We start from the raw sequence: 16,574 nt of genomic DNA on the forward strand, positions 1-16,574 counted from the left end.
GTCAATAGAGATGGCTAAATGGGTTCTCAAGAGTGTTTTCTTCCTATTAATACTGCAGAATCCGTGTTACTACATCAGTGGGTCCTCAAGGGGTTTTTCTTCCCACTGATGCTGCAGAATCTTTGCTGTTGTAATCATAAAATCATCTTTATACCGTAATACTTTCCAGTACAAACTCAAAAGCATTTCCTTATTTTTGCAAAGCTTTTTTCTTTATCTCCATCGCTTTTTATTTCTATAAGATGCCGAGAGAAGAATGAGAGAAAGACAGGATGCTGGAGTGTTTGAGAGGAAGAGAAGAGAAGAATGAGAGGATGGGAAGATGCTGAAGTGTTTAAGAGGGAAGGAAGGGAAATGAGAGGAAGATAAGATGCTGGAATGTTTAAGAGGAAGGGAAGAAAGAAGAATGAAAGGAATACAAGATAATGGAGCATTTGAGAGGAAGGGAAGAGAGAAGGATGAGAGGAGGGGAAGATGCTGAAGTGTTTAAGAGGAAGGGAAGGAAGGGAAAATGAGAGGAAGACAAGATTCTGGAATGTTTAAGAGGAAGGGAAGAAAAAAGAATGAAAGACAAGATACTAGAGTGTTTAAGAAGAATGGAAGAGTGAAATGAGAGGAAGAGATGATATTGAAGTATTTAAGGAGAGAATAGATGAAAATGAAAGTATGAGACAAAGCAAGAACACATTCTCTACCAGATTACCCCTCCATGCTCTCAGAATGCCACCACAAGCAAGGGAGAGTAAGTGTCTTCTACCGTATCCATTCTCTCATTACATTCAAGGTTACTGGCAATGCTTCCTAACTTTCCTCCTCATCATAGGTCTGAAGTCAAACCATTTTGCAATAATTCCAAAGGTTTATGTCAGACTGCATAACTGCATGGAAAAAATTTGCATCCTTTTATAATTATTTTCTGGACATCAACTGTATGGAAAGTGCATATATATTTTTTCTTTTTCTTTTTTCTTTCTGGACATCATCATCATCATCATCATCTTCATCTGCTTGGGAAACTGGATGCACTTGACAGTTTTAAAGGACGTCATCTTGAACTGCATGGAAGTCTGCATATATATATTTTTTTTCTGTATTTAACTGTATGGAAAGATTGCACATGTCTTCAGTGTTTTCTCAACATCATCATCTTCATTTGTTTGGAAATTAATGCACTTGATAGTTATGAATGACATAAACTGCATAAAAATAAAAGGGTGACAATATTCCTGCATTAAAAAATTGGGTGTATTCTTCCAGCTTTCCCGGACTTCATCAGTGTTTCCGAGGCCAGAGGTGGCAGTTGGCTCTTGCCATTAAACAAAAACATTCAACCATATGTATTTGTATTCCACTAAACCTCATCACAATATACATATTTAAAACAATTATAAACACGGGTGAGTCATTTCCTCATCAACAATATACAGAAAAAGTCAAAAAAAAGCAGAATGATGAAAAATGGAGTCTTGCTGACACTCTAAGGTGACGTGCAACACACATGATGGCGGCCGCAACACATCACTGACAGCCCAGCACACACACACACACACCTCACACTGCTATGTACAAGGGCAAGGAGGAATGTTCGTGGCTAACTTCTCTGTGCGACTCGCTCTGTCTGCTGCTCCACCGCTAGTCTCGCACCGTGCTGCTGCCCTTGTCGCAGTCCTCGGCAGTGTGTCACGAGTCTTGGCTGTGCCTCACACAAGCCTTGGCCATCAGTGAAGTACTCATGAATAATGTTTTATAAATGAGTGAAGTGACCATAACCAATACTGCCTAAGCTTAACAATGGTGCAGGGTGCAGCAGTACCCACACCCTCTGTGCCCTGCCCACCCCTGCCAAGCCCTGCCCTGCACACCCACACACACACACACACACACACACACTTGAAAAAAACAACACAAGAGAACAAAACAAATCATCTTCAAGCATGAAATCTTGAGTAAGCAACACAACACAAGGTAACACAAGCATTCGTACAAAAAACCGCACCACTCCTTGTAATCTGGAAGGAAACAACAAGGTTCCCGAATACTCCGACTGAAAACTGACAGAACCAAAACCTATTGCTTATCAGATAACACGGCCGGAAGGCAAACTGAATAAAGCAAAATGAAAACACAATTAATCAAATGGCAAGATGTTGGTGGACACTGGACACTGGACACCCTCACTACTGTCCCAGAGAAGATCCTTGCCCCTGTGCTAAGGCGAGAGGTGACTCAAGGCCGTAGGGTTTGGCCAGCCAGCTAACTCCCTCTGCTAATTTCACCCTTGGGACATTGTGGAAGCCTCGGTGTCTTGCAATGGATCTCCAGTGACTGAATTATCTAAAGGACAGTGCCTCTTATCTCATATCTGGCTCCTTTACTAAAACCCAAAGAAATTAAACACCATCCTCCATTCTGAGATCCCCCAAGTGCACTACTACTTACTTATTTATTTTTGCTATTTAAATATTCACTGTAAATGTATACCTCTTTATAAACACCCCACAGGAAAAGACAAACATAAACACCACCTGGCAGAAAGAAAACACAGACAAGCATCATCACACGCCTTTTTAAGCCTTGTGGAAGTACACCATCTTTCAGGCACCAAGATCACACACACGTACGTGACAGTGAGGAAACTAACTGGAAGTAATTCAGATGCAGATTACAGACAGACATAGATACTAGGAGGAGGAGGAGGAGGAGGAGGAGGAGGGGGTGAAAGTATAGCTAGGCATTTGAAAAGTGTGGAGAGGGGACACTGAAAAAAGAAAAGAAAAATTAAGGGGAGTTGGACAAGGAGGAGGAGGAATAGAAACACCAGATAAGAGGATTTTGAGGAGGATGGAAAGGAAAACAAGAGCATGGAGCAAGAGGAGGAGAAACTGTGACCAAGATGCTTTGAAGAGAGGAGGAAAATGGAAAGAGAACAACTGATGAAGGAAAAATATGAAGAGGAGAAGGAGGAGGAGGAAGACAAATAAGAAGAATAGTGTTGAAGGAGAAAATAAGGACCTAAGAAAGAAAAGAAAAGAGACAGTGAAAGGAAAATGCAGTAAGAAGAAAGAAGAAAGAGGAAGAGGAGGTAGAGTAGGAGCAAAAGAGAGAAAAAAAAGAGGAGAATCCAGACAGACCAATTAACTATGCCCTAATCCTCGCTGCTCCTAAGTAAGCTTTGACCTTGGCCGCTGCCCCTTCACCACCACAGGCCGGTTCTTAATGGATCCTCGCCTCCTCTTGGTGGTCTGTCGAAGCACAAGATGAAGCATTAGACTGAGCAACGTCACCCAACACTCAACATTTTTAACCTCAAGTTTTAATCACACTTCTGATCTCACACGTGGAGCATTGTCGCCACACACGAGCATCGCACTTCTAACCCCCCACAAGGAGCATTAGAGAGACAGTGTATGCTTCCTTACACATAGATAGATACATTGTTCTGGTATCTGTGTTTCCCTGTGCTGAACAACAAACAAGTGGCATATCAGGGAATGAAACATCAACTAGTCTGGTCATCGAGTGTCTGCCTCGGGTCCGGATTCATAATGTTAAACTACTGCTGTGATTATTAAGGCAGATTAACGTAGGCAGCACAAAACAAGGACCCCCATACAGAAAAACAGACTTCTGACAGCACACCACATGAACCTACATTATGTACAGCAATGCACGCACGCACGCCCACACACACACAATGAGAAATCTTGAAGCAATAATGTCAATTTACAAAGATGAGCAAAACATACGTACGAGATGCAGTAATGGGCTATGCAGTAAATGAAAAATAAGAATTGCCTACTCTAGCAGCAAGAAGTGTGTGTGTGTGTGTGTGTGTGTGTGTGTGTGTGTGTGTGTGTGTGTGTGTGTGTGTGTGTGTGTGTGTGTGTGTGTGTGTGTGTGTGTGTGTGTGTGTGTGTGTTGGTTTTCATATCTGAGGGAGAAAATACAACAGGCTCATGAAGGTAATATACAGAAAACTGGATTGCGACGAAAAAAAAATTAAAGAACACCAATTTAAAGTTATTTTGGCTAGTCCTTTTCAGACAAACTTCAAGGAATAAAAAAACGAAGCCTCGTAACCAAAAAAAGGAGACAAAACACCCTAAGACAAACAGCCCATGGGAGAATCAACTGGGCTATTTCACTCAGAGGCCAATCATGCTCACATCTTCAGAATAAACTCCACTGTGAAGGTGTGACTGAATGTGGCAGGTGACTTGGACACCAACTATGACAGACATTGTCCCTACTGTACTCCAAGCTCCCCTGTGACTGCTGGCGGCCTACAGTGTTCATGCAGGGAGGGAGAAACAAGAGACAGAAGCAGCGAGAGCAACAGCAGAGAGGCTCATACGGTTAAGCATGCCATTACAGCTCAAAATGGCACGTCTATTGATGTATGGCAAGTATTGAAGTAAAGCAGCACAGTGGGGCAAAATGATGTGATGTTGAGCTGTGGTGTCTGGTAATCTGGTGAGGCAATGGGATGCTTATACTCCACAATGCAAGACAAACAGAAGACACACACACACACACACACACACACACACACACACACACACACACACACACACACACACACTTCACTCTTGGCTGCTGCACAACTCAACAAAACTTTCACAAATTCTAAAGGTTGTAAAGAAAACAATAAAATATAGAAAAAAAATAAAAAGACACCCCAAACACTAATGGTAACAAAACTGAAAAAAAAAAGACGACGACATTGGAAAAACTACAATTAACAAAACAACGACTACAAGAAAATAAATAAATAAAAAAAAAATGGAATTACTGGAGGCCTGAGAGAGCTAGACAACAATACTTTAGTTAGCATCCAACACAGGAGAGGAGGAGGAGGAGGAGAAGGAGGAGGAGGAACACGTCAGGCACCAGATCAGGCATGAGGTGAGCCTGTACTTACGTCATGATCACTATATGGATCCTGGGTGACAAAGGGAGCAAGAAAAATGACCCATCAGTAAAGAACAAGGACCTGACCAACCCCCAACACCCCCAATCTGAATTCCCTCCACCCTCCCACCCTTCACTCCAGTCATTACTTAAAACTTGTATCACATGTTTATACCTCAATATTTCATTTACTTATATCATCAAGGTTATTTAGGTAGAACTTTTTGTACATGAGTTTATAGTGTCTTAAGAGCAAGGCCAGCCAATCTGTCAAGTGTCCTTTCTCAACAAATGGGGGATAAAATCATCAAACAAAGCCACATCAAGGTTGGTAATGAACGAAGCAACAGAAAGCACAGGTGGGGTTCGGAAGAGACAGGCCACAGGTGATGCACTTCCTGGGGACCAAACTCTGACTCTGGGTCCTGTTTACACTCCTCATGTCCTTTAAACTCAAGCTAAACTGTCCTGGTGGTGAGTCCCCTTGAGTACACCTGATGCTTCCTGTGACGAAACTCATCTTCCTGTTATACTCCACTCTTTATTCACCTCTTCTGTCCTGCCTTGTCTGGAGTGGAGGTTTGTTGGTCTATTTACATGGCCTAACCTCATCTAACTCTTCATCTTCCTGTTATGCTTTGCTCTCTATTTACATGCTAGGTTTAAATGTGTCATCTTCATCTCTCTCATACGTCACTCTCTACTTGCTTCTTCTGTCCTGCCTTGTCTGGAGTGGAGGTCTGTTGATCTATTTACAAAGCCGACACTCAACTAACTCTTTGTCTTCCTGTTATGCTTTGCTCTATTTGCCTCTTCTGTTATGGCTTGTGTTTGGAAATAAGGCCTCTTGCTAAGTCCAGAGAGGCAGTCTTCTGATAATCACATCCCTCCTTCTGAAACTCATTTTTTATATCTTTAACTCTATTTACTACCATCTTAAACACACTGTGCCTCAACAAACAGTGAACCACGACACTAAACACCTGTGCTACTGTGCTACACCTGCGGAACACGGTAAGTGAGTCGAGATATGGCAAGGAGTGTAAACATAAACAAAAAGATCTGTGAACCAATAAACACACCTTCACTGCACTCAAGAAGAACAGCAAGTCAATTGAGATATGGCAAGGAGTGAATTTTGAGTGCATCACCTAGGCATGGCAGGGAATGGGATGAAATGGGGACAGTGAGAGAGAGATGGGTGATGTTTTACCTTCTTTGTGAGGTAGACATTCTTTCTCTTCACCTTCCTTTGAGGGATGGGGATGCGTGGGCGATTAAATTCATCTGGCTTTTTCACTCTGTCGGCAAGAAAGGATAGGACGTAATGTCACTAGAGTACAAGTTAGTGGTGGTGTGTACGCAGTGTTGTGAGGTGCTGTCTGTGGCTAAGTCAGTGTAGTGTAGTGTCTTCTGGTGTTTCATTAGACTGGTGTTATGGGAGAGGTGTTGAGTCAATGAAGTCTGGTTAAGTGAAGAATGAGGGTGAGTGTTTAATGGGTAATTCTTAAGTGAGCAATGCTAAGGTCTTCTGCTTCTCACCTGTAGATTCTGACCAGCCAGTGTTCAGTGGTGTAAGCTTCCTCCAGGTAAGTCAACTTGAAGTCCTTGTTGCCGATGACAGCGTTACGGGTGCGGTCAAAGCCGGGGGGAGTTCGGAAGTCAAGCTGAGGGAAGAGAACGACATTAATGATCAGCTTTCTGTGTATCTAAGTACCAGGCCAGCCAACACAGGGAGGTCCAGACACACACACACACACACACACCATTCACACTTAGCTCTGTCAGCCCCTGGTGGAGAGGGACAGTCTTGTGAACTACCCTATTACACGCCAGGAGGTTCAGCATAGCACAGATGGCCAACGCAACCACAATATTAATTTTTTCTACCTTTATCCTACCACAGCCAGCAGTCCACACCCTTACCACACTCACCTTGAGCTCCCCGAACCTGTAGTAGGACAGCTTGTACATGAGGCAGTTGAGGAGCGTGGAGGAGCCCTGGGAGTCCACTCGGAACTCTCCACGGTCAGTGAAGTAGTCGCTCTCCTGCAGGAAACAATGACAAATGAGGATGATGTCTTTACTTTCTATACCTTGAACCTGCAATGCTTTTGAGACTGTCAGTGTCAAGTCAGTAAGTAATTCTAACTGAAGATAAGAGATGTACAGATAAGAGTGACATGTGCGTATTTCACAGGGGGCTTCTCTAGTGATCCTGTATCTCCGCACCTTGATGTCCTTGGGGTGTTCTCCCTCAGCAATGCGCACCATCCACAGGAACTTGTTGATGTCGTCGCCAGAGTAGCCAATAACACCCCCAAAGATCACCAGCACGTAGTCAACATCCAGGGCCGTCATGATCTGGTAGGCAGCCGTCTCGTTGGATGACATTGCCTTGCCCACCAGCGCTATGTGAGAGTTATTCCAGGTGTTGTTGTCAACTAGTGTGGTTCGGTTGGCCATGCCTGCAATCTGGTAACCGTAGTCCCACCATGACATGACCCGTGCATCGCTTGCTGAGTTCTGTGCCAGCCAGTAGTAAGCCTCCCTGAAGTCGTCGAGGATTTGTCTGCTCCTGTGGGTGGATGAGTGGGTGACTGGATGGGGACAGTGATAGGATGCATGGCTGAGTGACAGGATGGGTGAGTGATAGGACAAGTAGCTGAGTGATAGAATGGATGGCTGAGTGACAGACTGGAGGAAGAATGCAAATAAATTATATAAGAAAAAGCACAATTGTAATAAGATAATGATTAACAAAAAGATGAGGACAGAGAGAGAGAGAGAGAGAGAGAGAGAGAGAGAGAGAGAGAGAGAGAGAGAGAGAGAGAGAGAGAGAGAGAGAGAGAGAGAGAGAGAGAGAGAGAGAGAGAGAGAGAGAGAGACTGATCCCTTCCCACACACACACACGTACACACACTTACCCATCTTGGCCATAAGAAGCAAGCACAATGGAGGGAGAGGAGTATGCATTGGAGGTGACCCAGGTACAGTGGACGGAGAACATCATCAGAATCATCAGCACAGCGACGATCACCATGCTGCGAATGTTGACACCAAGCCCATCGCTGCTCGACTGAAGGGAAGAGGAGAGAATTAACTCCACACCTCAGTAAAATGAGTGAGGAATCTTGACTGAAGGAAGAGGGAAGACCTGTGGGGTGACTAAGGAGGTGAATTACTGGAGATCTGAGTAGACTACGAGTGACTGAGGAATCTTGACTGTAGGGAAAGGCAGGGAGTGACTTACTGAAGACCTGAGTAAACTGTGGGAGACTGAGGGATTACAGAAAAAATTCATGGTATTGTAAGTGGAATATAGGCCATACTGGGTCAGTTTCACACACACAAACACACGTACACATGCAGACACACACCTGCTGTTCATGTTTCATCTTCCTCAGCTTGCCAGCCTTATCATACTTGTTGTTCTTCTCGCCATCTTCCTCCTCGTCACTGGAGTCCCCTGTGCGTGGCTGGGACTGTTCCTCCTCCTGCATGTTAAGACAATGAGTAACATGACGCAGTAAGGCAGAGATGGCAAAGCAGCTAACTGGCAAAACAATCAAGACGAAGTGAGTCGCCAACAAATAACATCAAAATAGGATCAGTGAACTAACCATAGAGTAAATAGACATGAAAACACTGCAGCGGTCATTCTGTAAACATCATATCCAAACAAACATAATGCCCACCCTCTCTGCCCTTCCTGCCACACTCCACACCTCAAGAAAGACTTCAAGATCAGTGGACTATTAGTAAAGTAGGCATGAAAACACTGCAGCCATCATTCTACAAACATTATATTTCAACATAAACACAATGCCCACCCTCCCTGTCCTTCCCGCCACAGTCTGCACCTTCTGTAAGACTTCAATGGATTAAGTTAAAATGAAAACACATCAGCAATCATTTTACAAACATTATATCTTAAACTTAATGCCCATCTTCCCCACCCTGCCCTGCCCTACCACAGTCTGCACCTTGAGGAATACTTCAAAGAGCCTGGAGAAGACGATGCCGCCCAGCACGCAGACCACAGGGGTGAGGGTCAGCATGAGGCGAACCATTACCCCAGCAAAGTACACAGCACTTACTGCAAACAGCACAACTGTGGAGAGGGAGAGAGGTAAACATTAAACAATTAGAAAAGACAGATAAATGTTTTGGAACAGAGGTAGAAAACTGAGTCCTGGTCAAACAAAGGAGGAATCAGAGTTTTGAGGTCATAGCATCAAGAGAATGAATGAAAATGAAGCCAGCACAAGGGAAACACTCTAAAAATCAGACAAATGAGTAGAAACAGAGGTAAAAAAAAAAATTAAACCTGGTCAAGGAAAACAGGAATCAGATACAGTTTTTGAGGTCACTGCAACAAGAGAATGAAAGATAATGAAGTCAATACAAGCAAAACAGACTAAAAAATAAAAACACTCAGACAAATGAGTAAGGACAGCAGTAGAAAAAGAAACAGAGATAGAAAAACAGACTCCTAATCAAAGCAAAACAAGAATTCAATAGAGTTCTGGAGTCCACAGCAGCAACAAAAGAGAATGAAGGATAAAGAAGGCAGTACAAGACAACACTTACTGAACACCACAAAAGATCAGACAAACAAGTAGAAATGACAACAGAAAAACAAAGTGACAGAAAAATTAAGTGACAGAATTCATAGGAGCAACAGAACATGAGGTAATGAAGTCAATAAATGTAAAAACTCACTGAACACTCTCTCATCATTGACAGTCTTAATGCAGTACCACAGGCCAACAGGGAAGGTGGGCACCAGGATGTGGAGGTCAAAGAAGAAGCTGAACCAAGTGGTGGGCTGATGCTCTGACACCGAAGCAATGATGGGGATGTGGATCTTGGCGTATCCCGTGTCCCACAACGAGTAGAACCTGTATGATAAATATATGGTTGAATTTCACATTTTTCCCTGAAGTTTCCTGTATTTGGTGCTAAGAGTAGACTACATTTTGTTTCCCTTAAGCTTATTGCATTTGGTATTAAGAGTAAACTGGAAACAATTGAACCAAAAGGGGTTTGTATCAGATGTGAGTGTGGCAAGCCTCACCTGCCACTCCAGGGGGCCACCACTCCCATCCATGTGAGGCCCACCACCACCAGAAACACCAAGCCAGCCGCCGTGCCCGCCGCCACCAGGAAAAAGTGCCTGAACTCCGCACGGGACATGACGCTCTGCAGGTACTTGAGCACAGCCACCGCGTTGAGCAGCGCAAACACTCCTGTAGTGTGTGTGTGTGTGGGGGGAGGGGATGGTTAGCAGCAGGGGACACATGGAAGCTTGACACATTCACATACGCACATACAAGCTTGAATCATTGCAATAAAATACAATGAGGTGCACACACATACACACAAACATATGGAAAGAAGGGGTGATAGAGACAAGGAGTGCACATCAACTGAAGGAAAAAACTAGGTAGACATAGAAACAGTAACACACACACACACACCTCTTGCTATGTATCGAAAGCTGGCATCTGTGTCTCATATTTTCTATATTCTATCTTTGACTTCTTTCTTTGCTTTGTATTCTCTATTTTGAGACATATGTTTTTGTCTCTCACACACACACACACACACACACACACACACACACACACACACACACACACACACACACACAAACACACACACCTGCAGCAGCCATGTGTTCTGAGGTACGGATGGGCTGGAACCCGACGAAGGGGATCTGCATGGAGCATATAAGGCCCAGGATGTAGAAGGTGGTGTAGGCGGTGTAGAGACGGTGGGAGAAGCGGCCCATCAGGAGCAGGGCAAACACGTGCAGGGGGATGAGGTTGATGATGTAGACGTAGCCGCCCCAGGCACTCACCATGTAGAAGTAGGAGAGGGAAGCCATCGCCGCCCAGAACAGGCTGCCCGTCTTCACTGACTTGACCTGTGTGGGGGAATGCGTCTCTTGATTGTTTTCGGTTTATTTATTGCTTTACGTAAGGCGGCCACTGGTTGAGGGTAATAAAAAGAGTTATTCCCAAATTAATGGTCAAGAGGATCATTGAAAATTGGGAGATGAGTGTCTTGAAACCTCCCTCCTGAAAGAGTTCAAGTCACAGGAAAGAGGAGATACAGGAGCAGGCAGGGAGTTCAGGAGTTTAGGTCAAGGGAGAAGTGTGCTAGATGATCTCACGTGACACACACACACACACACAGCAACACTTAAAAACAAAGAACAATAGAATAAAACACTTCACTTTCACTCACCCACAAGTAATAAGTAAACATGAGGGCAAAGATAGCAATTCCCTCGTTGTCGTAGCTGCCGGCCACCGAGCGGCTGATGTAGCCAGGCACCACAGCAATGAAGCAGGCAGCAAACAGCCCCGCACCAGGGGACCACACTTCTTTGGTGAGGAAGTACGTGGCTATCGCTGTCAAGCCACTGCAGGGAGAGACAGGGTTACGTGAGGATCAGAAGCACGTTTTGTTATGCATGAATTAAGTTTAGTTAAGGTGGATATGTGAAAGAAAGAGAAGTTGAAGACCACAGTGCTGCAAAAAGACTATGAGAAGAGGCTAGAGGAAATAGGTGGCTATCGCTGTTATGCTACAAGAGGGGGAAACAGAAAATATTTTAAGTCATCTTGTTATGTGTGCATTAATAAGTTTTGTTATGGTGGATATGTGAAAGGAAGATAAACAGTGGAAAAGGGAAACACCTAAAAAAATACACAAAAAAAGAAGAAAAAAGACAAAAAATGGCCTTCAATACCAAACCATAAATGGGAAAAGAATGGAAACACATAAAAAATAAAAAAAATCAAATAAATAAATAAATAAATAAATAAATAAATAAATAAATAAATAATCACCAAACAACAAACATCAGAAACGACACTCACCTAAAAATTGGCGCTAAAAAAACACAGATGTCCCGAATGTGCACGGGAATGTTGAGCATAGTGAGGATGTAGTGTATGCTGCCCGAGGTGAGCATGAGGCCTGGGTAGACGGTGCCCCCCACAATGCGGCCCAGGGGATACCACGCCCTCTCGTCGAACCAGTTGAGAAAGTTGTAGTACCCATTTTTGACCATGTGTGCAGTGGCCCTGTAGTTGAACCTGTGTGTGGGGGGAGGGGGTGGAGAGATGAAGAGGTGTGAGTGTGTGTGTGTGTGTGTGATATTTTCCTTTTTCCACATTTGAGTTCTTTGTTATTTTGTGACTTGTGTGTGTTTCTCTCTCTCTCTCTCTCTCTCTCTCTCTCTCTCTCTCTCTCTCTCTCTCTCTCATATCTGTGTCTGCCTGCCTGAATGTTGGTGCCTGTGTCTGATTTTTTCCTCATTCTCTTTGTTTCATATTTGTTATTTTGTAATTTGTGAGTGATTTCAGTCTCTCTCTCTCTCTCTCTCTCTCTCTCTCTTGTATCCTTGTCTGTGTCTATCTGCCTCTTGTCACTAAACAAATGCTGGTGCCTGTGTCTGATCAGTCTGTACAAGCTTAGTCTAACATTAACTGATAAACTAATACAAAAATACAGACCAACAATACACACTTGCCACAGACCTTAAAGATCCCCCACACACCTGCCACAGAGCCCAAACATCCCCACACACCTGCCTTATCCCCCCATGCTGGAATATTAACTTACACACTATATATCACCATGTATCTCTGTGGCAGTAACTGCAGCACTGTCTACTTGAGGTCACCTTACTGAAACACTTCAAGGCAAGAAGGTCCTCACCACAGTTCACTCATGAATGGCTCTCAAAGCTCATGACAGCAAACAGACACCAGTACTCACCACAATTCAAACTCATGACAGCAAACAGACACCAGTACTCACCAATACTCAAACTCATGACACTCACAAGGCACATGACAGCAAACAGACACCAGTACTCACCAATACTCAAACTCATGACACTCACAAGGCACATGACAGCAAACAGCAGTACTCACCAAGGGTCAAACTCATGAATGATGCTCTCAAAGCGTATAACAGCAAACAGCCTGGAGAGGAAGCCGGCAACCCACGCCAGCAGCAGCACCGTAAACACCAGTAAACTCTTCACCCCAAGCGGACTAGACATGCCTGGGCTTGCCTTGGCTGTCTGCGGCCTCCCCATCATGCCTGTGACCTCGCGTCCCTTCCGGGTGACCCTTCCTCAGTGACCTGGCCTGCTCTGCCCTCACTTGCCCATCCAGCAGCTCTAGATGGCTCCTCCACACCTGTCTTGGGGTCAGATTGCAAAGGATAACAACATTACAGATGTTCTATGTAACTTTTGGCTTTGGACTCAAAATTTTCCTCTCTTCCTTCCTGTTTCTCTTCCTGTTTCTGCTTTTTTCCACCCACACATCTGTCCTGGTACTCAAACCTGGCCATATACATGTCTTAAGTGTCCCAATGTCCCTACACACCTGTCCCAGTGTCCTAATATTTTCACACACCTGCATCAGCATCATTATGTTTTTCCACACCTGCCTGGGTATCTAAAACCTGCTCACACACCTGCCTTAGTGTTCAGGAGCACCTACACACCTGTCTGTGTCCTAACAAACCCACACACCTGCATTACCACTTCCAGTGCCTGAAAGCACCGGGAAAAGTTACCAAATGTCCCTGCACAGCTGCCTGGGTCCCCACACCTGGACACACACCTGCATTAATGTTTCTACACAGCTGTCTTAGTCTCCTAGGTATCCAAACATACCGCACACCTGCCTCAGTATCCAAACGTTCCTCCACACCTGCTTCAGACTCAAGAGTACCTACACACCTGCCTCAAGAGTCTAAGATTAAACACACACCTGCCCTACTATTTTAACGTACCCACACAGCTGACTGGACATCCAAACCTTCCGACACAACTACCTTAGCATCCAAACCCTCTACAAACCTACCTCAGTGTCCTATCACCCCTACACACCCGCCACAGGGCCCGAAGACCCCAACACACCTGCCACATAGCCTATACATCCCCGCACACCTGCCTTACTTCCCCCAGTGCCGGAAAAGATCCCAAATGGCCCTGCACACCTGGCCGGGTCCTCGCACCTATGCACACACCTGTCTTAGTGGTATATGAGGCTGTGCGGGGGCTGGGGAGAGGGTGTCATGAGCCGCGTGTCAGGTGTGGGATGTAAACAAACCCCAGACGCGGCGCCGGTGGCAATGTGCTATTGGTCCTCCCAGAACAACACACGGTCGCCACGCGCACTCACTGTCACCTTCCCCTTATAACTCAGATAATACTTGTTTTTAGAGTTTTAACATCTAGAACAACTTGTGGATATAAGGTGATAAGGGTTCGAGCAAGAAGCCCCCATGCCTACACCTTCAAAGATATATGCTTATTTGTTATTTATTTCTTTATCATTTTATTTTTAGATTAATTAATATGCAGTTTTTATATCAATTACTCTTAGAACAATTTAGGAATATAAGAGAATTAGGGTTAGAGCAATTAAGAAGCCGACATCTCGGCATCTAAGATCTAATTTTCAATTTGTAGAACACCACCTCTACTCTTCTAAACCTCATCTTTTCCTCACTGAAACTCAGCTGTCTGAGGCAACTGACAGTAGCCCCTTTTCTGTTCCCTCCTACTTTCTCTATCCTCATTTTCGATCCAAAGCTGGATGCTGCGTTTATGTGCGCAATGACTTAACCTGCTCTCGTGCCCACGCTCTTGAATCTTCCGAGTTTTCCACCACCTGGCTAGAACTACAGAGTCACTCTCATACTAAATTTATCTGTGCTGTATACCTCTCACCTAACTCCTCTGACTATAAGAAATTCTTTGACTACTTAACTTCCAAAGTGGAGCACATTCTAACCCTCTTCCCTTTCGCAGAGATCTCCATTCTTGGAGACTTCAATGTTCACCACCAGCTTTGGCTTTCCTCTCCCTTCACTGACCATCCTGGTGAACTACCCTACGACTTTGCTATCCTCCATGACCTAGAGCAATTGGTGCAACACCCTACTCGTATTCCTGACCGTCTTGGAGATACGCCCAACATTCTTGACCTTTTCCTAACCTCTAATCCTGCTTATGCTGTCACCCTTTCTTCTCCGTTGGGCTCCTCCGATCACAATCTCATATCTTTATCTTGTCCTATCGCTCCAATCCCTCCTCAAGATCCCCCTAAGCGAAGGTGCCTCTGGCGTTTTGCCTCTGTTATTTGGGGGGACCTGAGGAGGTATTTTGCTGATTTTCCTTGGAATGACTACTGCTTCCGTGTCAGAGACCCGTCTTTGTGTGCTGAGCGCACAACAGAGGTGATAGTGTCTGGCATGGAGGCGTACATTCCTCACTCTTTTTCTCGTCTAAACCTTCTAAACCTTGGTTTAACACAGCTTGTTCTCGTGCTATACATGATAGAGAGGTGGCCCACAAAAGGTACTTAAGCCTTCCATCACCAGAATCTCATGCACTTTATATTTCTGCCCGGAACCATGCCAAGTCTGGGTAATCTTGTGGCAGGGAAGCCACAGAACGCCTGACTTCTGATCTTTCTAAAATTTCTGATTGGGGCAGAGCAAACTTGGTATTGTTCAATGCCTCAAAAACTCAATTTCTCCATCTATCAACTCGACACAATCTTCCAGACAACTATCTCCTCTTCTTCAATGACACTCAACTGTCCCCCTCTTCTACACTGAACATCCTCGGTCTGTCCTTTACTTATAATCTGAACTGGAAACTTCACATCTCATCTCTAGCTAAAACAGCTTCTATGAAGTTAGGTGTTCTGAGACGTCTCCGCCAGTTTTTCTCACCCCCCCAGCTGCTAACTCTGTACAAGGGCCTTATCCGTCCATGTATGGAGTATGCTTCACATGTCTGGGGGGGTTCCACTCATACTGCTCTTCTTGACAGGGTGGAATCAAAAGCTTTTCGTCTCATCAACTCCTCTCCTCTAACTGACTGTCTTCAGCCCCTCTCTCACCGCCGCAATGTTGCATATCTAGCTGTCTTCTACCGCTATTTTCATGCCAACTGCTCTTCTGATCTTGCTAACTGCATGCCTCCCCTCCTTCCGCGGCCTCGCTGCACAAGACTTTCTTCTTTCTCTCACCCCTATTCTGTCCACCTCTCTAACGCAAGAGTTAACCAGTATTCTCAATCATTCATCCCTTTCTCTGGTAAACTCTGGAACTCCTTGCCTGCTTCTGTATTTCCACCTTCCTATGACTTGAATTCCTTCAAGAGGGAGGTTTCAAGACACTTATCCACCAATTTCTGACCACTGCTTTGACCCTTTTAAGGGACTGGCATTTCAGTGGGCATTTTTTTTTATTAGATTTTTGTTGCCCTTGGCCAGTATCCTTCCTACATAAAAAAAAAAAAAAAAAGTGTGTGTGTGTGTGTGTTATTGTGGACACGTATATCATGTGGGTGTTTACTACTATTATTATTATTATTATTATTATTATTATTATTATTATTATTATTGCATCGCGGTACTTTATAATGGAGGGATTAACATGTAGTCTTCCCTGAAAATTTCTCTCCACATCCCACTCTCCTTTTAACGCGCTGGATGAGATGTTTGGTGGCAGTGAAACTCTCTGAGGTGAGATCTTGAGATGATAGTAACAGTAACCAAGCCAGGTAGAGGAGGCCAGCTAGGTACACGAGGTTGGAGACAATAAGACGG

The 16,574-nt window shown here is 44.4% G+C and overlaps 1 protein-coding gene across 4 annotated transcripts; it reads right to left on the reverse strand.

Annotated features, from left to right (window-relative positions):
- Positions 1-839: 839 nt before the first annotated feature.
- On the reverse strand, positions 840-14,116 carry LOC135091288 (dolichyl-diphosphooligosaccharide--protein glycosyltransferase subunit STT3B-like). 4 transcript variants are annotated; one of them, XM_063988778.1, is made up of 16 exons: positions 13,978-14,116; positions 12,867-13,140; positions 11,805-12,023; positions 11,167-11,344; positions 10,579-10,843; positions 9,992-10,163; positions 9,637-9,815; positions 8,898-9,025; positions 8,292-8,408; positions 7,839-7,990; positions 7,144-7,489; positions 6,847-6,960; positions 6,454-6,578; positions 6,125-6,212; positions 4,922-4,942; positions 840-3,242 (listed from the first exon to the last, which is right to left on the reverse strand). In XM_063988778.1, exons 2-16 carry the CDS (start codon positions 13,034-13,036, stop codon positions 3,162-3,164), a joined length of 2,355 nt encoding a protein of 784 aa, XP_063844848.1. In that variant the 5' UTR covers positions 13,037-13,140; positions 13,978-14,116; the 3' UTR covers positions 840-3,161. The 4 variants fall into 4 exon arrangements, with proteins under 4 accessions (XP_063844848.1, XP_063844849.1, XP_063844850.1 ...); XM_063988779.1 differs by having other exon boundaries at positions 12,867-13,136; positions 13,978-14,097; XM_063988780.1 differs by lacking the exon at positions 4,922-4,942.
- Positions 14,117-16,574: the final 2,458 nt, after the last annotated feature.

This window comes from Scylla paramamosain, chromosome 37 (assembly GCF_035594125.1).
Source record: "Scylla paramamosain isolate STU-SP2022 chromosome 37, ASM3559412v1, whole genome shotgun sequence".
Taxonomy (NCBI): Eukaryota; Metazoa; Arthropoda; class Malacostraca; order Decapoda; family Portunidae; genus Scylla; species Scylla paramamosain.

Bases quoted from the DNA above. Each gene is read 5' to 3' on its own strand.
- LOC135091288 (XM_063988778.1), bottom strand. From the start codon at position 13,036: ATGATGGGGAGGCCGCAGACAGCCAAGGCAAGCCCAGGCATGTCTAGT. The intron at 7,991-8,291 runs GTGTGTGTCTGC...TCTTCCCTTCAG, and splicing joins AGATGAAACATGAACAGCAG to TCGAGCAGCGATGGGCTTGG. The intron at 3,243-4,921 runs GTAAGTACAGGC...GTGCTTCGACAG, and splicing joins ATCCATATAGTGATCATGAC to ACCACCAAGAGGAGGCGAGG.